This window comes from Thunnus maccoyii, chromosome 12 (genome assembly GCF_910596095.1).
Source record: "Thunnus maccoyii chromosome 12, fThuMac1.1, whole genome shotgun sequence".
Taxonomy (NCBI): Eukaryota; Metazoa; Chordata; class Actinopteri; order Scombriformes; family Scombridae; genus Thunnus; species Thunnus maccoyii.
In genome coordinates this window covers 19,096,414-19,120,405 of record NC_056544.1, presented here as the reverse complement: position 1 = coordinate 19,120,405, position 23,992 = coordinate 19,096,414, and the positions used below count along the sequence as shown (strand labels likewise).

Sequence of the window (23,992 nt, the reverse complement as noted above, 5' to 3'; positions counted from 1 at the left end):
CATGGTGGAAAGCAGGAAATTAAATTTAAAATGTTATAGTCAGTCTTTTTGTGCATCACTCCACCATGTTAAACCATTACTAACATTCTGAATCTACACAATATCAAATTGCAATATCATTGTCTGTCGTATCATCAAGATTTTTGAAACTAAAGGACTCAAACAATAAAAAAAACAGCTGCTGAATAAAACATACCCAAATGACAGGGGTGTCCAGGTACTTTTAGCCATATAGTTTATATATACAGTATGCATGAATATATTCTCCGCGGTGACAAAGCATTCAACCACAGCTGCCATTCACTCACTGTTTAACACCGTAACAGGTAAACCACATGAGAGCCCGTTGTTTTAAAGACTTGACTATAAAATGACAAAGTGCCACAGACATGACACCAGACTATACACCGACTGTCTAGGCCTCGTGCCAAGTCACAGAGACCTCAGAGGGTATAAAAAGGTGTCAGAGTCTTCCCTACAGTGTGCAGTGATGAGAGTGAGAGGATGACAGCATGATGAATGTCTTGTTATGAGGAGCTGCTGCATGTGAGGCGAGCCTGAAGATGTCCAGGTTATGAATGGACTAGTCAATGAGCTAGAACATAAATGGCCTTTGGTCATAATTTCTTAGTGCCAGGGAGATGCCTTGTGAGATGTCCTGCTGTCACACTGCTCACTGGAGAAGATACATCACTCTATTTGGTTCTCTGTCATCTCTCTCGAACGGTTTTCTTTATCCTTGCTCTTTTCTCTTCTCTCTTTTTCTGATTAGCATAGCTGACCTATCACACACTGGTGCTGAGTCATTATTAGGTGTTAGCATTTTCAATTATCCCACACCTCCCATCTCTGCCAACCTGTCTCCACTGTGAGGCAGACGCTGCACAGCAGGATAAAAGCAACAAAATGCTAATCTCGGCTTATAAGAAGCTAACTACATCTGAGCTCAACTTGAAAAACAACAAAAAGAATCAAATTAACAATACGGTGAAAGAAGTTGAAAAAGCAAACACGACGTCTAATGTCCCATGGTTCATTTGGAACTTTATTTCAGCTATATGGTTGTTTTAAAAGCACTTATTAGCAATACAGACTGAACGGTTTTCATGATACATGTCGTACTGCATGTCAAACATTCATGCCAAAGAAAATACTACTGATACATTTCCAACAGGACAGTTACAAAATAAAGTACAAAATAGGCTTTTTCATAACAACCATAACAAGACAACACTACCATAAAGCGTATTAGTGCTTCTAGCTTTTAGTGTTATCATGATCAGTGAAAAGAGTCAAAACTGTACGCAAAAAAAGTCACTTTCAGTCCTGAAAAGAACAAAAACAAAAAAAAAAAAACAACAAAAAAAAAAAAGAGAGATGCTTGTATGCGGTTGCACATTCCCACATAGCGGAGCGAGCTGGCCACCTTGCCGAGTCTCTACATGGGCAACTGCCTTTTAAAAGAGGTAAGGCAAGTTCTGTCTTAAAAACCATTAGCTTTCCTCCCAAAGAAACACTGGTGGAAAGATACTCGACACTTTTGACAACAAAATGTCTTTTTTTTCCCGTTTCACAAATTAACAAGTTAGGCTTACAGAGACCTATTTCAGAGAAAGAAAAAAAAAAAAACGCTTCTACCGATGATTGCTAGAAAGCTATTGCAAAACAAACAGAAAGAAGCAAACGCAAAACATCACAAATGTATCTCAACATTAATATTAAAGCAGAATGTTTGAGAGATTTTGAGGCTACATATTAGGAAGGCAGTGATACCTATAAATCCTATTTTTTTTGGGCAGCAATACAAAATAATTTAATCTACATTTTTCGTCTTAGTGTTCTAATAGATTGTACTCTCTAGCTCAATAAATGCTGATTTTGAGAAAGGAAATACACTTAAATTAAAAAAAAAAAAAAAAAAAAAAAGGTAATACAAGATAAAGAGCACCTTATCCCCATACAAGTTATTTAACAAGTAGATTTTTGGAAGCAAATGGCACAGAGTCATAAATGGTAAATTAGCAATGCTAATTGAATTGTACAGTTTTTTTTTTTTTGTCAGACAATACCACCAAGTCTTGAAACAGTTTTACATCAATTCGTGACGAGATACTCATAAATGTTTGCATCGTGTGGGTTTGTGTGTACAACAAATAGGTCAAACAAGGGTTGTTCACTGGACAGAAGCTGAATGAGTTTGTGTGTTTGTCTTGAATGCTTGACTGGCCGCTCTGGTATCCGCAGCCAAAAAGGTGTTGCAACACTGCTGTCGTTCTCGGTACAGCTTGGTAAATAAAGTACGGGTGTGGCTTGCTACCTGGCAGTCAGACTACTCTTATCTTTGTTTTATCGCTGAGCTGAAGTGGACCTCCAAAGTCAGTGCGGAAAAAGCGCTTTTACCCTGACTCAGCTTTTCTTATCCCACCTCAGGACATGTGCTAGTGCAAAACTGCCAACATCTGGTCTTCTGCTGCAAGGACAGTTGGCATATAGCGTATAGTCACAACAGCCAAGCTGAACACTGACATGAAGCTAAAACACTCACTGAACCTTTTAAGTTGTGCATACAGTAATGTGTCACAAACTTGCCATACTGTCATGACAAAATTAAGAATTTAAAATCCACATCAGGAGCTTCCGATACCAATACACTTGCATAAGGATTTACAATTACAATAAAAGGTGACTGCAGCTGGCATCAGAAGGCCTGCAGCAGATTTATGAGAACTTTACAACAAAAGGGAACAGATCCCACCTCACACTTCTGAATTTTCTGTGATTCCAGAGTGAGATCCAGAGATAGGACCCTTTCATATCCAAGACCATGAGTCTGAAGGAGCCACCTCCGACTCAAAGAGAGGAAAGAAGTTTCACATATCAAGTAAAAACAGAGAAAGCAGTACAGAAAGAGAAGGATGAAGAGGGGATGGTGGAAAAGAGGCAGAGAGTGAATGACACAACAAGAAAAAGGCGACGTCCGTGAAACAAGCATCTTTCTGGCTGCAGTTAGGACACGTGATGACAGAACCGCAGAATAAAAGTCAATTCGTTTTTTTTTTTTTCCTTGTTTTGTAACAGAAATTCCATCAGAGCACAATCAAACCATTAAGAGAGCATTTGTTGTGTAGAATAAGACATCTGAGGACGCCCTTGGCTGGCTGGCTCGGGTGCTGTGAGGATGGTCGAGCAGCAGCAGCAGCAGCTGGTGTGGTTGTGGCATTGCGAGCGTGGTCAGGGTGGGCTTAAAGAGAGAGAGAGAGAAGAAAAAAAAAAAGTCTTGGGATCTCTAGTAGAGGAGGATGCGGCGCTCAATGGCCTTGCGGCAGATGGGGCACTCGCTCATTCGGTCCCCGCACAGCTGGCAGGTGCCATGGCCGCACATGAAGATCATGTTCTTCAGCCGGTCCAGGCACACCGGACACATGGTCTGGAGACAGATGGAGAGAAGTAGCACAGTTCATATGTTCTGTTGGGGTAAAGTCATTTCAACTTTCAGAAAATCACTAACTGAGCCAAGCCCTGGATGAAACATCTATGACGCAGACGTCCATTGGATTACACAACATTTTACAGCAGGGGTCATCACCTCCCAGTTCAATTCAATGTTATTTATTGGTAGTTCTTGAGTCACACATGCTTTGTTTCTATGTGGAACTATTGTGTTCAGCTCAGCCACGGTGTGGCTTATAAAGTACCAGTCAAAGGTTTGGACACACCCACTCATTCAAGGGTTTTTCTTTATTCTTACTATTTTCTACATTGTAGAAGAACGATGAAGACATCAAAACTGTAAAAAAACACAGATGGAATTGTGTAGTAATCAAAAAAGTGTTAAACAAACCAAAATGTTTCATATTTCAGATTCCTGGAAGTAGCCACTGTTTGCCTTGATGACAGCTTTTTTACCTTCTTAACGTGTTTGAGACCATCAGTTCTGCTGTGCCGAGGTATTGTTGGTATACAGCAAATAGCCCTGTTTTACTGTAATAAACAATATTATGGCAAGAACCTCTCAAGTAAATAAAGAGAAACAATAGTCCAGTGATGAAGGTCAGTCAATCTGCAAACTTTTAAGAGTTTCTTCAAGTACAGTCGCAAAAAACATCAAACGCTATGATGAAACTGGACTTGCCTCTGCTGCAGAGGATAAGTTCATTAGTTACCAGCCTCAGAAATCGCCAATTAACGGTAACTCAGATTAGAGGCCACATCAGTGCTTCCCAGAGTTCAAGTAGCAGACACATCTCAACATCAACTGTTTGGAGGAGACTGTGTGAATCAGGCCTTGATGGTTGAACCGCTGTAAAGAAACCACTACTGAGGGAGACCAATAAGAAGACGAGAATTGTTTGGGCCAAGAAACACAAGGAGTGGACATTAGACCAGTGGAAATCTGTATCTGTACTTTGGTCTAATGAGTCCAAGAATGGATGGTATCTGCATGTGTGGTTCCCACTGTGAAGCATGGAGGACGAGGTGTGATGATGTAGGGGAGCTTTGCTGGCGACACTGTTGGCGATTTATTCAGAATTCAAAGCATATTTAACCAGCATGGCTACCACAACATTCTGCAGCGACACGCCATCCCATGTGGTTTGCACTTAGTGGGACCATTATTTGTTTTTCGACAGGACAATGACTCAAAACACACCTCCAGGCTATGTAAGGACTAACTGATTAAGAAGGAGAGTGATGGAGTGCTGCAGCTGATGACCTGGCCTCCACAATCACCCAACCTAAACCAAACTGAGATGGTTTGGGATGAATTGGACCGCAGAGTGCAGGAAAAGCAACCGATAAGTGCTGAGCATATGTGGGGACTCCTTCAAGACAGCTGGAAAAGCATTTCAGGTGTCGACCTCATGAGGATGGTTGAGAGAATGCCAAGAGTGTGCAAAGCTGTCATCAAAGTAAAAGGTGTTTACTTTGAGGAATGAAAGATATTTCAGTTTAACACTTTTTTGTTTACTACATGATTTCATATGTAGGGAGGGGATGTTTTTGGGTTGGGTTGGGCCACTCAGTCAACAATAGTAGTTGCAGGAGTGTGTGCCTGTGTGTGGAGCTAGGTGTGTGTGTGTGTCACCAGGGCATGGCGGCAGTAATTAATATCACCTGCACCTGCTTGTTATCAGTTTTGTTTGTAACAGAGAGAGGGTGAGTAGGGTGCCGTCATTTTCTGTTGACTGCTATCCTTTTCGTCAGGTTTAGTGACATCTATGCAGAACATCTTGTATTGTAAAAGTGTTTTGTTTTTTTTAAATGAGCGTGTCAATAAACAACTATAACGCAGCTACAGACTCTTGCTCTTGGATTGGACACAGTCAGTGTGCCGGACAGACCTCCCTACATTAGCTCTCTAAGCAGCTAATTGTTACGCTTTGATAGTTGCTACAAAACCAGGTTATTTTATAGTTTTGATGTCTTCAGTATTGTTCTACAATGCAGAAAATAGTAAAAATTAAGAAATTCTCTTGAATGAGTAGATGTGTCCAAACTTTTGACTGGTATTATACATGTTTTGTTAGCCTTGGTGCTACTTATTACTAAAGCAGCTAATTCAGATTCATTAGCTGGAAGGTTTTTGAATGCAGGTTGGACAAAACAAGCAAATTCTAGACAATCTTGTTTGGGCTGTGGGAACTTGTGATGGTCCTTTTCCAATATATTCTACCATTTTATTGACTAAATAATCAATAATTCTCAGATTAAAGGTTTAAAGATATGTTTACTAATACACACTTTGCACCATTTAATATTTGTACTTGTCAATGCTCATTTATTTTCACCCTCGACACATCCACTAAATGGGAGCAAGCATTCTGTATCTCAAAGGCATGGATGAAACAACATTTTCACATTCCTTGGTCCTCAGGTGACGATTATCAACTTCTGAGGAAGTATCAGCCGGCCAAAACCTGGTCTACAGTTCAGTTTGGGCTTACCTGTTCCTTGATGTCCTGAAGCTGTTGCTGTAGCTTCTGTACATCAGCGTTGACGTTGGTGTTGTCTTTGTCTCTCTGCAGGGCTGGAATGTTTCCGCTAGCTGTTTCGACACAATATAACAATACAAAAAAAACAGGTTGAGGAGAAAAAAGGAAATGCAGTAACCAATTTAGAGACTAAAAAAAACAGTTTGCATCAGTGGCCACATCAAACTTCACCTTCTTATAATGACAACTTTATTGCCAATAAAACACAAATGCAGCCACTTTAACATTGCCATTTTGGAAAAAAGCTGGGAGTCCTATTATATTTAAAACATGAGCAAGGATTGCAAACACATGCACTCTGAGTTTTATTATGTTTGGCAGATTGAACTTGGGCTCTAGCAGCCTATGCTGGCATTGCACTCACTTTTAAATGACTTGATTTCAGAAAAGCATATGCTGTTGTAATTATTTGAAACATAAACTGGCACAAGGCAAAACATCATGCAATGTTTTTTGGCATCTTACAATCCACAGGATATATAATGATATGAGTGGAAAAGTGCCTGAATGGATCATTTGAGCACTCAACAAGAATTAGCTGGACTGGGGCCCTGCTGGGGACTCCGGCTCATACTAGCTGCTTGTCAACAGCCAAATATCTGCCAGAAATAGCGAGTACTGGTGTGATTCTTGGCATATGCATCATGTATATACATATATATATATACACATACATATATATATATATATATATATATATCAGCATCTATTGATTATGGTGTGTGTATCACTGAAAGAAAACGAGGGTTTTAAGGGTGAGGGGAGGGGAGAGGGGCGAGGGCAGCACTCTGGGGAGCTCTTTGAAAAAGGGCTCTGATAAGGGAGGGGATCATGGAGGCATACTTACACCAACTTAGTGCCAGATTGTTGGGCTGGAGAAGATCCTGCGATCCCCCTGCCATAGTGTTAGAGCTCCCTGCTGGGAATAACCAGTCACATTGTTATAGAAGGAGCCGTCCTCACCAGCTCAACAGTTGGCCTGAGGACCAAAAACTACTCACTACAGCCTCTAAGGGAGGTTCAGAAAAAAGAATTTGAAGAGGAAGCCAGCAAGTCGGAAAACAATGATCGGGCAAAAAGAGGGAAATAGAGTCTCATCTATATAGTATTGATAGTTAAAAGGCGTAGCGGCAAGTGATTCTTTCTCTTTTTGCCATCAGCCAATGCTTAAGCATGAAGTCAAGAGTCTAAAGCCTGTGATCACTGTGTTAGAGGTACATTCAAATCAACAGATGAATTTCGTGCACTAGGTTTTCTTTCATAAAAGACATCAACAGTCGGGATGAAGGGAAAGGAGATAAACAATAAATGCTGCCCCTTGCATGAGTGTATGTGTGTCTGGACCTGCATTGGTAAGTGAACTTACAACAGTTTCCCTTTTAACTCAACATAAAATGTGAAAAACACGATAAGAGTAACCATCGGTGAGATGCACCAATAATAACAATAAAAAAACAATAAAACACTGTATTTCACTTGAAGACAAGAAGATGGATTGTGGATGCAACCAAAAATAAATACATTAATACACTTCATTACAAGCCAGTTACAATATTTTGACTACATTCAGGGCTGCTGTCCATGAGGTGTTGTATCTAAAATATCTTATCGGTCTAAAACTGTTCTGTATCCTTCAGAAATTCACTCCTAGGAAGGTATTATAATTCAGTTCAGTTAATATGCATGTATAATAAAGGCTACAGGACCTTTAGCATATGCTTATTGCTTACACATAAGTTTGCCCATTTTATGCGAATGTGATTAGTCAAACTTTTAGAGGCCACACAAACATGAATAAAGTGATCAGGTTGTCTGCATACTCTTTGATATTATTGCATTATTCAGTGCGGGTCAGTAAAACTCATCTTGAAATGGCTTCTGAGATCCCACCTATAAATAGATTATGATACGATCCATTTGAAACTTTAAAAAAAAAAAAAAAAGAGTAGAGTATGTGGTGAATTTCAGACAAGCATTAGTGAGGCCGTTGTCCACTATAGTCAATATCTAAAAAGAAGCTTGTACAAAGTGACAAGATTAAAATAAATGATTAAAACATGTCAGATCTAACAGTGCTGGAAGAGTTTTTTTTATCAATTTTAAAAAGCAATAATAGCTGATTCAAATCTCTGACTGAACCTGTACAGTTCTAATGGATGGAAAACAGACAACAAAACAACATATCAGTGATGCAAACATAAGAATAAAATGCACAAGCAAGGCAGCAACAAAGCAAAGAAAATGAATAAGGGCTAAAGCAGATATTTTTTTAAAAGAGACTAAAAAAAGAAAAAGAAAGAAAGAAAGAAAGAATAAAAAAAGGGGAATTAAAAGGGAACGTGTGGAAGATTCACTCACTAAGGTCATCATCATCATCATCATCATCATCATCATTCTCATCATCAGCGGCATCATCCTCCATACCTTTCCCTCCGCAGCAAAGAACGAAGGGGGTGCGGCGTTCCACCACAGCCCGGCACTGTACGCACTTCTTCATGAGGCTGGCACAGTCTGGAGACAACGAGACATACTGTTTAGACCTGAATGCTGAGTCTGTGTACGCACAATATGTTAATTTATAGAAAAAAAAGGCAGCAAAAGTCAAGGTTAGGATGTTAAAATGTGTGCGACTTACTCTCACAAGCGCACATGTGACCACAGGGCTGGAACAACACTGCTGCCTTTTTGTCAGAGCAGACTACGCACTCCTCAATCTGTGGAAAAAGGGGGAATAAAAGTGTCTATTCATGCTGCATCATGTTTATTTCTGGGTAGGATAGATGGTGGTAACTTTAATACCTTAGTTCTTGACTGGACCTGATCTTTGCAGATGAGACATTTCTTGACACGTGGTGAGCAGAGGGAGCAGGTGGCGATATGTCCGCAGGGCCCGAACAGAGTGTCTCTCTTCATGTCTGAACACACCATACACTCCTCCAGCGACTCGATGTTGCTGTTCAGAGACGGGCTGCGGGTGCCCACCTGGCCACTGGAACAGAGAAGAAGAGAATAAAACACAAGAGAATGAGAGTGAGAACAGAGGAGATTATCTGTAAGAGAGGCTGACGGAGAACAAAGAAAATAGTGGGAGACGGAGAGAGACTAAAAGGAACAGAGGGAGGAAAAAGGAAAGAAAAGGAAACAAAAGCCCTACATGAAACATTGTTAGCAAAGAAAGGAAATCAATAGGATTGTCTGATGATTTTCCTGAGATGGCGCTCGCTTCCGTTCTCTCTTTCGGCTGCTGTTACAGTCTGTGGGTGCATGAGCGTACTTTTAAAACACCTACTCTTGTAAGTTCCATTTCATCCCTGTGTGTAACAAGGGTTTCTGGGAGTTAGATGACAAAACTGATACACTTTTACATCTGTCTGTTAAATATGAAGCCAGAGCGTTTAGTACAAAGCTGGAAGCACCTCTAAAGCTCACGAATTAACGCGCTATATCTTGGCCAGGTGCCGTGTCTTTCCGAACATTTCTCTGGCACATAACTGGTCGTAAATCACAACTTGTCATCTTAAAACTTTGGTGTTTGTACAGATAAAACAAAGAGGATATAACATGTTAATCAGTAGTTTTAAAGTTGCTGGAAGAGGCAAGCTGTTTCCCTTTGTTTCCACTCTTTAATGTTAAGTCAAGCTAACCACCTCTTGGCTCCGGCTTCATATATTACAAGCAGATAATGAGAGTGGTATCAATATTCTCATCCAAACTCTCGGCAAGAAAGCAAATAATGTCAAACTAATCCTTTAAGAGATGTTTACCTGCTCTTCTCTTTGTGGCATTTGGCCAGAGCCTTGCAGAGGCTGGGGTCAGGACACAGGTCTAGAGGGGACTGGCCCTTCTTGTTACGAATGGTCAAGTCCGCTCCGTTGGCAGCCAGGAAGCAGGCGATGGATGCTGCACTCTTCTTTTCTGCCCCCTGGGTGCCCAAGCCCATGATTAACTGCAGACAAACACACAAAAGCAGAAAAAAAAAAAAAATCAGAGACACATATTCTGACTTTTCACACAAAAGATAGTTCTCAAGTTGAAGCCAATGAGAGTACACACTCTTGCACTTAAACCCCCTTATGCGCAGGAGGACTACTGATTTTAATATTATTCAGAGTTAAATCAGATGATCCATGTCAAAGCGCTATCAGATCATCACTAATTAGCCAATCAAAGACAGGCCTTAAGACGCCTCTCGGGCAGTGTAACCCCCTCACCCCTGCCCAAAATCCCATTAACTGTCCCGTCTCTCTCCCTCCCCTTCCTCAGTGTGACTAGCCCGACTCGTAGCCGCTCTCTCTTTCTAGCAATTTGGGCCTTCCATGTCTTATCGTCTTCAACCAGTAGCTTTTACATCTCTGCTGATGGAGCCATCGGGCCGGCTAATTCAATTCTCATCTTGAAGGGGGGGGGGGAGCTATGGGAGAGTGACCCAACTGCATATATCTCAATTAGGCCCACTGTCTGTCTGTTCCGCTCCTCCGCTGGGGAACCAGAGAGGGCAGGAAGGGGGTTAGACGAGAGGAGGCTGAGGCGGACATGAGAAAGAAGTGAGAGAGAGACAGAAGGTGACAGGTAAGAAAAGTCTGTCACTGCAGGTAGGCCCCTCTAGCCTTAAATGTATCCCTGTAGGGATTTAGTGATGTGGTGTTAACATGGAAAGGGGGTTCTGGTCTGACATGCCTGCGTTGGCCTCTACAGAAGGATGAACTCATTCAGGCTGGTCAAGAGGCGGTGGCGAGCTGGTTGACTGCTCTGTGCTGGTGTCAGGCTGCTGTCTGAATGATGGGACGAGGAGACTGGGCTGTCCAGTGATGCGGATGACGGGGGACTGAGGAGCACTGAGCTTGCTGTCTAAGTGTGATCTGTCATCGTTTTTCACAACATTGGGCAATGGGTCACATACTAATCTTCATACAGGTGTGTTACAGGATACTGACAAAACAACTCTAATGACAACCTCTCAAAATTATAAACGCTAAATGCAGAACATGATTATACTTCTCTATGATCACCGGTGTTGTTGTAAGAGACAAGCATACAATTGTTGACAAAAAATGTCTATTTTTCTTATAGAGCATGGTTTATATGTTATCTCGACTGTGGGAGCTCTGGTTTCTTTTCACAGAGACAAAGACATACAGCTCATATGAACTGGAAACTGTAACATGTTTTATATATCTGATTATAATCATATAATAAATAATTACCCAGCCATTATCCTGTTCAAAGAGAGTAATAAGATTATTATAACCAAACAGTGTTGGTGATGACTCTCAACCATACATTTTGACTCCATTTTTGTAGTCCGGTACAGATGTTAAAGCAAGGTGAAATGAATGCATTATTCTACTTCACACACAGGGTTTATGTACAAAAGTGGCTTAAACTGTCCCTAAGTGTGAATGTGTTTCTCTGTGCACCAGCTCTGCAATATACTGCCAACTTGTCTGGAGTGTTTCCAGTGTTCTGGCCAATGCATGCTGGGTAAGACTCAAGAGTCCCTGTGACCTCGAATAGGAAAAAGTAGTCATGAGTCATGAGTAACACATCTTAAAGAGCCATGAGTAGTGGCAGATAGTCTTATTACGTTTGGTTACGTTTCATCTTAAGTACTGTATTAATGAGCCTTGTGTTTCTAGCCGATTATATTTGGGAATATTCAATTGAATATTGTCAGCCCATTTGCATCAAATACATTATCTTAGCTCATGAGTGTGCAGTTGCAGCCATATTTCAGTCATATTTTCTCAGTCTGTTGAGATTTCCTTCTTGTTACCTGCACTTCTTAAGTATTAGACTATGCACAAAGTCATTTAGCTTTTTACATGTTAACACTTCTGTGGTTTGATATATCAAAAACAAACCCTTGGAGCAGGGTAAATTTGGTAAGGAACAGGGTTTTAAATGAAAAAATGTATATTTACTGTGTTCTTGGAGGGTTCCCAGGGCTCTACTTTGCTGACATCCTGCATATCTTGGAGTTGTCGCAATTGGGACAGTGTGTGGTGACGCAGTGCCTCGTGGAGCGGTGTGTCCCCGTCCTTGTCCTGCACATCAAGCTTGGCCTCTGCCCGCACCAGCAACTGTTAAAAAAGAAGTACAAGTAAGACAAGTCACACAAACAGGCAGTCAAGCAGAAACTCCTGCATCAACCATAAAGCAACTTTAATTATATGCTACAATGCAAATACCACAGTGCTGTATTATAGCGCTGCTTACAATGCTGGATGGACTGCATTTTTTCTTGAGACCACAAGATGGCAACGTGGCAATCTCAATCCAACACTACACTGAATGACTCTAACCAAACTGCCTCAGAAAGCATTTTCCCTACACAGCATCAATCTGAAACTGGGACCTGATTCATCTGCAGGACATCCACTACTTTAAATTAAATGTAGGGTTGCATTGTTTTTGTTCTATTCCCTTTTGTGTATAATCCAGACTGAAGGACTGATAAAGAGATAACCAAAGACAAGATCAGTTGGTGGCAGAGGTGAAAAGGAGACAATCAAAAAAGAAAAAATGATAAGAAAGAAGAGCGCCTACTAACCCGGACTATCTGGGTATGTTGACGCTCAACCGCCAGGTGTAAGGCTGTCTGCTGGTTGACGTTCTGGATGTCTAAGCTGGCGTTGCCCTGGGAGGTGAAACAAGAGAGGAGCAAACACACACCATAAAAAATGAGAGCATTTTTTTGTTATATTAACAAGAAACCATAATTAATCACACATACATATGCACACACAGATAAGAGAGACAAGTGATAATGTAGACAAATAAGATAAGATAGATTTTATTGTCCCCTTAGGGATTTTTTTTTTCTTGAGATCAGCATCACTGCATCACAAAGCAAATACAAACAAACACACAAAAAAAGGGAAGTAGTACGTTAAAAATGTTTATAATAGCTCAGCATATGAAAAAATGTGCTGAACAATCTGACTTTCTGTATCATGACAGAACATTGCTTCTTTCAACCCTGCCGACCAACAAAGTATCACCTGGGGGGCTGGGAAAAAAAAAAAAAAAACGCATCCTACAATAACGCTGCATGTGATTGTCATTTCCAATTGCGAACACCTCAGCTGAGGAGATGTGGAGCGAAGATAAGCATTGTAATCAGGCAGTGTGTGAAATCCCCAAGTAATAAGACTGACTGACTGGCTGGCTGGCAGAGAATCTGCAGTGCACCTTGTAGTGTGGCGCAATTTCTGAATAGAAAGCTGAGCCATCACTGTGAACAAGCCCATTGCAGAGACTTTGGAAAAAAGGCCGTCCCCTCTGAAAGGTAGCTAGCACAGCAGACATTCACACGTTGGGACATTGCAGCTACGTTGCTGCCTTGCACCATATCCTAATTAACCCAGTTCCCGCTTGGTCAGGTGACTTTTGCTGTATACTCCTGTATGTCAAGTCTTCAGGGAGCTAAAACTGCAATCTCAGAGGGGAAAAAGGAGCATGAACCTGTGATTGCAGAAGGAGGAGGATATAAGGCCCAGCAGCACTACAGAATACCCCTGGAGGCCTTGTGAACTGTATGGATTCAATAAAAAAAAAAAAAAAAAAAGGCAGTTATAGCAGCTTCAACTGGTCTACAGCTTGCTCGCTGCAGGGAGTGCAGTAGATGCTGCTCTTAACGGTGTGTAGTGAGAAAGAGCCAGGAGTGCAGAATGGGCTGCTGCAGCTCTGCTACAGGCCAATAAAGTATGTGTGAATAGAGGGCGTATGAATAACCGCATCTGTTGTCCGGTTAAGTGATTATATGAGCATTAAGATGAGCTATTTGTATGCTCGGAAAGCGTTTGTGTGTTTGTCCGTATTGTTACCTGGTGGACCAACAGCTCAGCCACCTCCACATGATTGTTGAGGGCAGCCAGGTGCAGTGCGGTGTAACCGTCATCTTTTTTCTCATCTACAATCCAGGGCCTTGGCAGTTTGGATAGCAGCACACGCATGGCACTGTGAAGAGAGCAAAAAAAAAAGAGGCAGAGAAGTGAGTGTTTGACTGGACATTAGAAAAAGGTCAAGACAATACACTCAATTAGATGAAAGGTTTAAATTTGTGATGTAAAATGCCAAAATTCATCTATCTGTGACTAAATGTGTCACACTGGATGCTAGCTTGGGGGCCAGACACAAGCTTTTGTAAGCAAACATATCACAGAGTCTGTACTGCTGATACACAGCATATTCCAATATACTTTTTTTTTTTCTTTTTACAGCAGAGCATATCCCATTTTCACACATGGGGACAAGAATACTAAATCAACTTAGGGAGGAGTAGCTTTCCCAAGCAGTGTTATTTACATCAGTCTTTGAGCAGTACAAGTGCTGCGTGTTATTTTAAAGTGCCATCCCACTACCATCTCGTCAGTTAAAAAAGGAAGACACTTTTCCCATGATGATGCGCAAAAGAGCCTATCATTGGGAGGCAAAATGGTAATTACACAAGATTTAGCTGCATTCACTCAGGTCTCCTCCCGGGGAAGAAACAGACAGGGTGGGAAGGAGGAAAATAAAACATTGTTTAAACAGCGCTGTTTAACAGAAGTGGCCTGGCGTGGTGAAGACAGCCAGTCAGTTCTGTTCTGAACTGAAGGTCATTTAGAGGATGTGTGCCACAGAGAGATGTGGCTGCAAAAGCAACTGTACAAGAGGAAGACTGTGAAAGAGTCACGGTGTCACAGTGGGGATAAGGAGGGAAATTGACTGTCACTCCCTGCAGCGTCATTGAAGAAAAGACACTTCAGTTTCAACGGTAAAAGGAAGCCGCGCATATACAGTGTTTCCATTCTTTATTAAATATAAGGATGGCAAAAAAAGACAGCAGGGAAAAATAAGAAAAAAAACTCAAGAAGAAGCAGATTTATTGTAATAAAGTTGTGATTAGAAATAAATAGATGTGAGTTAACACCCTCCATCCTATTACGTCAACTGTGTTTCATTGCATGGCAGCTTAACTTTATGTTTGAATTCATACATTATCTCTTTGCTCCTCTCTTCCAACTCTATTTGTTTTAGCCCATATGTAAACCCCCAAGCATACGGTACATGTGAACACTGAAATGAGACTTATTCCTATTGTAGTGTATGAACGTTGCATCAATCAGGCGTATGTGATGAGAAACAAGACAGCAAACACAACTATTCAATTTGTACAAATACTATGGAATATGAAATGAGAAACTTAAAAGCCATATCCCTGAACAGTTCTTGTATCTCATCTGGAGTTAGGTACACACTGTACCTTCAATAAGCATTAAAGCAGCAAAGCTGGAAGGAACACTTCTGACCTTGATTAACCCTGAATAATCATGCAGGGCATATCTTTGAACTGCGACAAAAGCAGGCAGCCGATTTAACTCTGACTTGGATACGGCAGAGCAGCCCCATGTGAGCGCTGAAGTGTTTACGTCCACAAAAGTGAGGTAAATAGGCTCTGGAGCAGTGCAGGGAGGAAATGGGCTCCAGCGCAAGGCAGGAGGGCCACAGCCTGCACAATCAATGAAAAGCTTTAACTACTGAGACAGAGCAAAGAAAGAAATGCAAACGAACATGCTGGCAGGCTTTTACACTGAAGGTAATCAGGATGGTTGGTTCCCTGCAGGTTTTTGCTAAACTTACAGCTTGTCTCCCTCCTTCTGGAGTAATGAAAGAGAGCATCATCAGCACACCCTCTTGAGGAAAGCAGAGAAAGAGGGGCAGAGAGGCAGGGGGGCAGGCATTCAGCACCTCTGTGCGGACAGAGATCCAGAGCTGGTGTACTGCTGCAGTGATGAACAGCGCAGCACACTGATCCCAGGCTCTCTCGCTCTCTCTCTACCTCTCATTGCACAGAGGCTTACGCACACACACACACACACACACACACACACACACACACACACACACACACACACACCTGCATTGCTTGCAGCCATCTTCAACCACTTAATGCAGAGGAGCACTGCTTAAATGTGATCAACCGCACCCCTTCTGCCTAATCTCACATTCATAATGTGTCGCCTTTGTTACAAAGAACTATATGCTTGCATACCGTAGATCTACCCTCTCGCTGGGAACTTTTGAGTAATTTCATCCGTTGCGCTCCCACTGAGTAGAAGTTGAGACTTAAAACAAATAAATTATTCAAAAAAGGACCTTGCCACATCAGATTCTTGCCTGAAGCTATAACATAAAACTTATTCCCAGTGGTTAAACATAACCCTCTTTTATCTTAGGGCTGATAGACAATACAGAAATGCATTTTTTTTTTCTAAACTACTTCCAACAGAATCAAGGGCAATTGTCCCACATAAAGCCTTTGTTCCTTTTGTGCCCATTTTCTTCCACCTATTGGTGCAATACACAACATTTGTGCGATCTGGATTGGCTGGAGATATCTCCTATATGTAGAACAACTAGCCAATGAATCCACGCTTGCTGCACTATAGGGGCAGATTGGCGCCTTCTAGTGTCAGTACGAGGCACTGGAGTGCAGGGCAGGTGTTTGCTGGGGTAGGGAGCCCCTCCAATAGAAGTCTGGATTGACAGGCTCCCTGCCACGCTGGGTGAAATGGGCGGACATTAATATTAATGCCCCATACTGGCACTACTGCATTGCAGTTAATCTATTTGCTGTAAAGGCAGAAAAAAAAGAGTGAATTAAGAACCAAGAAATAAATCCTAGTTGTTTTTTATCTCTTGGGTAAGTGATGTTAGCAGTGACTGAAGGGGGTATAAGAGAAACTGGGTTGGCCCGTGAGCGTACGATGTTGAATAAAAAGGGAGAGTGAAGAGGAGAGTGAGTCTGGCCAGCTCAGGCTGCAGACCTTTTACTGAGTTGAAGGCATTGACTCAACCTGAGAGTAAACATTCAGACCGTTGAGGTTATCTGCTATGTGAAGGGGACAGTCGTTTACAGGGAAGCGAGGATCTCCTTTTTTTACAACTGAACCTCAAAAACCTACGCTATGGTCTCTGTGATTGCAGGAGGACTTGCAGCTGAGGAAAGGGAATGGTAGAGGAGAGAAGGAGAAGGGGAGACATGATGGAACTGGGTCACCCTGTGAGAGATATCAAGAGTCCCTCAGGAGAGCTACACCGGGGCCTGTTGTCTTGGACTGCAATTTGTCATTGACCGCGACGTTCTCTGACGCCCTCAGCTCGGTGTGTGTTGGCGTTTGTCACTGTGTGTAAGACAGTGAACTAAATGTGTGTGTGTGTGTGTTTGCGCGTGTGAGTGTAGGGGTCGACAGGGCCCTTCTGCTGCCCTCGCCTGGCTGACAGCCATCTGTGTGGTGGTCAGTAGCCGTTATTACAACAGGAAGTGAGAGTCGGGGGACAATAACTTGGGTAGGACAGGGCAAAACGGGAACAGTCAACATCCAGTCTGAGATTAATGGCTGCGCACAAACATATGGTTACTCTGATGTAGGAGACGTGTTTGGCATACTTTCATCCATTAACTAAGGCCTCAAGCTCAACAAAGGAGATCCAGATTCTGCATCAGAGATTAGTCACCGAAAAGGTGAGGCAAGGTATTGAGGTACTGAAAACCCTAACACCTTAACCAAGATTATTTTAACAATCAAAGTTTATTCTTGACCTTGGAAATAGAAGTTTGACAAAACAATTCCAACCCTTTTAACTGTATCACACACTTCATTGGTGGGTCACTATGTGATTTTATCCATAGCATTTACAGGACTTTATCAAAAAAAAGTGCTTAACTTATAAACCAATGTAGACAAGAGATATGGAAAGTGCTACAGAGAAATCATTACAGCTACTCGGATAACCATCTCCAAGACAACTAAACAAACAACATCAGTTGAAAGAAGACAGCAATTTAATACACTTTAAAGTAAGTGAACCCTGAGTTGAGATTGTTTTGTCAAAAATGTTTTTAGTCACCTAACTGTATCCATTTTGCCTACAGGGAGCTTAGCTGTCACATAGCTCCATGTGGTCTGTCCATATATTTCTTGCCCAATACCTTCTTCTGATGCTGAGACCTTATTGAAACAGCCTTTTCGAGATGAGGCGACCTCAGACGATACATGAGGTGTCAGCTCATCGGGGACAGGATCAATACTTTCAGGTCCTTTGAAATAGTGAACCCTGTTCCCAACAAATCATTCACAAATGCAACACACCAACTCCAAATGGACCACCCCCCCCTCCTTCCCACTCTGGGCAGGGAGGCCCTCTTCATCATGTGTGAGAGGTTTGGAAGGCACCGAGTGCCTAAGTCACTGGCAGCTGGGAGGGTAAGAGTGATAAAACTGTTCAGGATTTCAGTGATTTTAGCAGTCATGCTGTTTTGACTGGGAATGCAGGCTAACATATCGCTTATTTTTGATAATGTGTGTGTAAAAATTTAACTGGAACGACCCCATCTCAAATAAAAGGGGAAATTACCGTCAATTCCACTGCTGTCACTAAATACACAATAGATATAGGAAGTGGCAAATTATGCAAGCAGTCTTTTATTATATACTCTATATTATTAAAATATAACTGCTTAAACTCCAGATCACTCCAAGTTCATCCTGGCCATAACTCTACCCCTAGAAGCAATTAGCTAACAGTCCACTTTGTCAGAGCCATCCCACAGCTATTGGCCGTCCTGCTGTGGACAGAGTGAATAAACACAGGTAGCGTCCAGGCCAGCAGTGCAGCAGAGAGCTGAGGACAAGAACCTAACTGGCTCCGCTCGATAAAAAAAAAAAAAAAAAGGCTTTCATTACCATGCCGTGAAGAGAATAATTTCCCCTACAATGTGACCTTCCCCTGCCTGCCTGTACCTGAGGCCCTGAGTGAGCATGCTTTTATTAAGGACTATTTGCATAAACCAGGAAGGGGGAAAGACGGGAGAGAGGTGCATTTCTATGATGTTTTGGTTATCACTTTAGCCATTGCTGATGCCTTGAAGGTTGTTTAGAAGACACCAGGTGCATTTTCAAGCATCTCAGGTACAGTTGTCTGTCCATTCGTGAAGTAGGTGGGGGCCTGTAAATGCTTAGCTTTAATTAGCCTTAAATCATCTGGTATTATGGGGTGTCCTGATTCATTTATGAAGAAGGAGGCAGCAAGACAGTCAGAGAAGCCCAATAGCGTGTTAATGTCCCATTGGTTCAAGATGACCCAATTATTTTCCCATGCTGCTCTTCCTTTGCACTTTATTCTGCTCAGCACCTTGAAAAAACCTCATTCTCATTTCAGCACGCACCAGCCATAATAGTCATAATATACATCTGTGCACCCAAAAAGCGAAAAACGACATAAAAAAAAGAACCAAGGACATGCAGATTATATTAGAATGAAGAGACACCTAAGTCTTCTATAATATAGTGAACAATTGCTCGATAGCGTCATTACCTATAAAACAAGCATATCTGTAAATCTGGGGACAGTTAAATACATACTAATAAAAATAAATTGAAATGAACCTGCTGTATGAAAATGTCTTGCAAGTAGCAAGTAGCTGACCTAAGACTGACTTCAAAAGGAGTAAATACACTTTGACAATGTGCAAATAAATTTGAAAAGTGACAAAAGCACATGACAGGATTTGGTAATAGCATTTTGAATGGTTGACTTGACATAAGATAAAAACCAAAAGGAAAGAAAATTGAAAATCTCATTCAAATCAGTGACTTGTCATTTTATACCGTTTTGAAACGGCGCTTTAAGTGAAAGCTAAAAACAAGACATGAGTGCAGCGTCACCAGAGCATCCGAAAAACTTACTGGTCTCTCTTTCCTATCATTACAGTCATTGCACCTCAAACAACCTGCTAACAGAGCAAAGAAAATCATCTCTGACCCCTTCACCCGGCTTGCTCCCTCTTCTACAAACAGCCCTCTGGTAAATGCTACCGCCTGCTCAAACAATCTGCTTTAAATACAGCTTTTCTCTTACTGTGTTTAAAAATGAATCCTTCTTGTCAGCTGCACAGCTTTGCACTCTGATATGTCTGTTGTGGAAACTGAGCTCATTACTATGCCGCTCTGAAAGAAAACGGAGGCTTTTGCCCATCTTTGGATTTTATGGCCTTAGCGATTGTTAACATGGTTGCAAAGGGCCCAAATACAGGCTTCCAAACACATAAGAATCACCATTCTTATGTTGTGATGATGATAACGTGATGTTGATGGAGGAGCAAAAAAAAGGAGGAACTCAACTGCAAGGGCATTGCAGCACCCGGACAGTCTACAGCATGCACACACTAGAGTTATCTTGTAATTCATCTTCAAAAAAAAGGCAGCGGTTGAAAGCATCTTTTGATTTAATGACTAAATAATTACCTTTGCAAGACAAACATGAAGTATATTGTGAACTTTCTACGCAGTCACTGGGAGACTAACGTTAGTGGAGCGCAGCAGTGATCAGCAGTAACAAACGAGAGCTCGGCGTCTTGGACAGCGATGGCTTTCCCTGCAGCCAGCAGTGCAGCACAGAGGCTGCTCTCTACTGCTGGAGACATAATGTTAGTAACAACACAGCAGAGCACTCTTCCTCCCCCTCATTTTGTTATTCTCAACCAGCCGGGAGACTCTTAAGATGCTTTCAAATGAATTAATTCATTAATGCGGTTAACTTTTGAAAATAAAAAGGCCAGTTATGTTTCATTTTGTATTTCAGTGGACTAAGGACACTAGTGAATGGTTTGGCACACAGTATACTGGAGCAAGAGACTGAAAATAGAGCCCCTTTTTCTATTCGTTCAATCGAGAATCTGTTTTGAATCAAGAATCTGAATTGAATTGGCGTCCAAGTATTATGATAGTATTGAATCGGGAGATAAGTGCATCATCACAGGCCTACAAAACACTCCTTCAAAAAGCTTTGGGTAACATCACACATTCTCCATCTGTGCTTTTCTAAAGTCAAAGGTGAAGAAGGTGCTAGTCAATATTTTGTGCAGACACTTCACAGTGAAAGCTTTGCTACCATCACCAAAAGTCTGAATGATGGAAAATCCTAATTTTTAGCTTTAATTTTTCTAGCCTGCTTTCTAGCAGTAAAAATCATCAGTATTCTTTGTGTTGGGCCAGCATGTCATTTTCATTTGAATCATTTTCAGGTTTTTAGCCATAAGCTCATCCACCCAACAGCATCTAAATGACTTTTTATCTGTGAAGCCAATGGTTCATTTATGACCGTCAATGACTTTTTTTTTTCTGAAGGAGATACTGGCCTTTTGTGATTATTAAGTTCCTGTCACTTTCTTTGGAACAAAATCAGACTTACTCCTGCCTGGTGAAATTAACTGCAAGTGTTTCCACACAGAGGTACAAAGCGGTAAATAGAACCGAGGGATTGACTGGGGGGGGTTTTGCAGAGTGGTGGAGAATTCAGCCGCTCTGAAGGTCCTTCGATCGACGGCCACTCAGCAGCCTGCCACACTGTCACCATATGGGCAGACAGTCTGAGAGGCTCTTGTGATATACAGTCTCACGGCAAATCTAGCACTTTAAATCACCCCTCACTCCCCCGGCCTGCCTCCAACCTTTCTACCCCCACAAATACATTACACTCACCCTCACACTCCCCCTGAAACGTTCATCTCTGTGTATGTTGTAACCTATGAGGGTCCCTTTACACACAGAAAGCCAGCGGTAACAGTATCACCCCTTAAACACGATGGGAAAAAAAAAACAAAACAAAACAAGGATAACACACCATCAAATTCTCTGCCATAGTAATTGGCAGAGCAGATCCAAAGAGACACAAACAAGCTGCCATATTGCAGCTGATGAGTCTCACTTTTTCCAGCAGTTGCACTTTCTAGGCACACATACAGAGGAAGAGGCAGTGGCTGAAAGAGCGGTTTGGTAATTAAAATCTATTGTTTGCCATGGGAAATAATGGGGATCAAAGGGCCTTGTATCGGCTACTGCCTCCCCTAAGCACTGGGACAACAGGCCATATGCCCCAGAGCAGCACACAAAATGTCTAAACAGCCAACTTGTTAATGGCGGAGGAATGGAGCCTGTATGAACGGACTGTAAAATGTGCAGATAAGCCTCCATAGAAACTTGAATGCATTTCACACTGATCCATGATTCTACAGATAGTAGCCTACATTGAAGCTTTTCATCCCAAATTTTACACGTAATCCATTCTGCCAAATACATAAATGATTATTTTTTAAGTGCTGTGCCATTACCGGTTTTCTTCAGTATTCTTTGCATGTTAGTACACAAACATCCACACACACACACACTTGCATAAAACACACCAAAAGACACAAACAAACAGAAATCCTTTTCCTCTCCGGCCTGTCATACTGCATTTACATGGGAGCCATTGACTTTGGTGTCCGTACGGGTTACCAAGGTAACATGGCCTGCATTATTCAACAGCTTAGCTTGGTTTAGATGTGAACATCGGCCTGACTGGACATGGGGAACTGAGTGTGGTTTCAGCCCACATTTGACCAGCACACTGGCAAAAACCAGTTGGAAGCTGTTCGTGCAAGACTCAGGTCTGCAAAGTTGGTTCCCTATATATCACTGCTAAACAGGTTTGTAGCAGTTTCACCTTGTTAAAAAAAGGGTTGCTGGATTGTGGCCAGCCACGGGGTTGCAAAAGCATGATGGAGACATCCCTCACTAAAATCCAGGATGTTTATATCATCTCCTATTGATATCAGTATCTATGAAGTACGCAGCAGGAAGAAATACAAAAAAAAAAAATGCTATATTCACATCAGGTAAACTGCTGGTTAAAAATAGACATAGTGACATGTTTTCTTGAGTGTTGTGGGGTGTGAAACTATATCTAGTATCCTGCTAGGTTTATGCTGATGCTTTACATGCATTCACTCACCAAGAAATAAATACGGAGCAAGCTTCTTACTGTTACATAAAAACACAAACCAAAGTGCCATCACTGGTGTTGAAGTCCCATCAAATGCACTGATAAATTATATTACTTATTCCAATACATCAAGTAAATAGATAAACTACATTTGTTTGTAAATGGGGGGTAGAAAATATTAAAGATGTCTGACAGCTGTGCCGTGGAAGTATATCACCTTGCTCTGTCATATTTATTACCTGCATTGCTGAGGCACTTAAAGTGCCACAAATAAATCCTGCTCTTTCTAGGTTTGGCAAGTGGGCAAAATACATACCATCAGTGCGTATAGTGGCTTCACAATGCAAGCTTTTCTCTTTGCACGCTATAGTCACTTTCCCAAAAGCTCTTTATGTCCTTGAGTCCCTTCAGTAAGGGATGCACCCCTCCCTCCCTCCCTTTCTCCCTCCCTCCATCCATCCATCCCTCGATCCCTTGTTTCCTCTCTTTTCCCCCTCTATCCATCCATCCTTCCCTCCCTCCCCCTGCTACCCCCACCCCTCCCTCTCCCAACATGTGCTATAGCAACATAGCAGCCAGGACTCAATGTTTCAGCATGCCACAGGACAGACAGAGCATTACAGCATGGCTGAGCCTATCTATTGGCTCAGAGCCACCGTTGGCCCAGCCCTAGGAGGAAGTGTGGGCGTTCTGATTGGTCACAGGGGGATTGGGGCTTGTATCAGCTTGTCCTCTGGCTGATCTGTTGGACTGGTCCCAGCTCATGGAGAGGTGGACACTGGGAGGGCTTCTAGGATTGGGGGACTTTTCAATTAAGTCACGGTGCATGCTGCATCTAACTGGTACGCAGACTCACTGAATGTACTCGTCACTGCACTGCATCTTTAATGGGTGCATTCTTCAGCGTGCGATCTAGCTGGAATAAGCTACAGCAGCATAATGCAGAGTCTACTTCATCTACTTGAAATAATAACGGTCAGATACGGAGATATATGGATCAATCTCGAGACTACATAAAATATGTTATGATAGTTCCCCCTACATAAGGATATTACCTCCCATTGTGGGCTTCAAGAACTCAGTAAGTGCAGTTCATCTGGATTCAAAAGGTTACTTTGACATATCTCTGCAATCACTTATCTTTTAATGAATTACAGCTGAGCACCTTTCCTCTGAACAAGTCTATTTCC

The 23,992-nt window shown here is 41.9% G+C and overlaps 1 protein-coding gene across 4 annotated transcripts in view; it reads right to left on the bottom strand.

Moving 5' to 3' along the window:
• Positions 1-1,024: 1,024 nt before the first annotated feature.
• mib1 (MIB E3 ubiquitin protein ligase 1) overlaps positions 1,025-23,992 on the bottom strand; it is a 57,351-nt gene continuing 34,383 nt past the window's right edge. The window contains exons 13-22 of one of the 4 annotated variants that reach the window (XM_042429012.1): positions 13,820-13,952; positions 12,544-12,630; positions 11,915-12,073; positions 9,758-9,939; positions 8,793-8,982; positions 8,629-8,707; positions 8,352-8,504; positions 6,841-6,912; positions 5,946-6,046; positions 1,025-3,427 (exon numbers count right to left, since the gene is read on the bottom strand). In XM_042429012.1, the coding sequence (XP_042284946.1) occupies positions 3,287-3,427; positions 5,946-6,046; positions 6,841-6,912; positions 8,352-8,504; positions 8,629-8,707; positions 8,793-8,982; positions 9,758-9,939; positions 11,915-12,073; positions 12,544-12,630; positions 13,820-13,952 (1,297 nt within the window). In that variant the 3' untranslated portion in view covers positions 1,025-3,286. The remainder of the gene's footprint in view (positions 3,428-5,945; positions 6,047-6,840; positions 6,913-8,351; positions 8,505-8,628; positions 8,708-8,792; positions 8,983-9,757; positions 9,940-11,914; positions 12,074-12,543; positions 12,631-13,819; positions 13,953-23,992) is intronic. The other 3 variants (XM_042429013.1, XM_042429014.1, XM_042429015.1) reach the window with 3 other exon arrangements.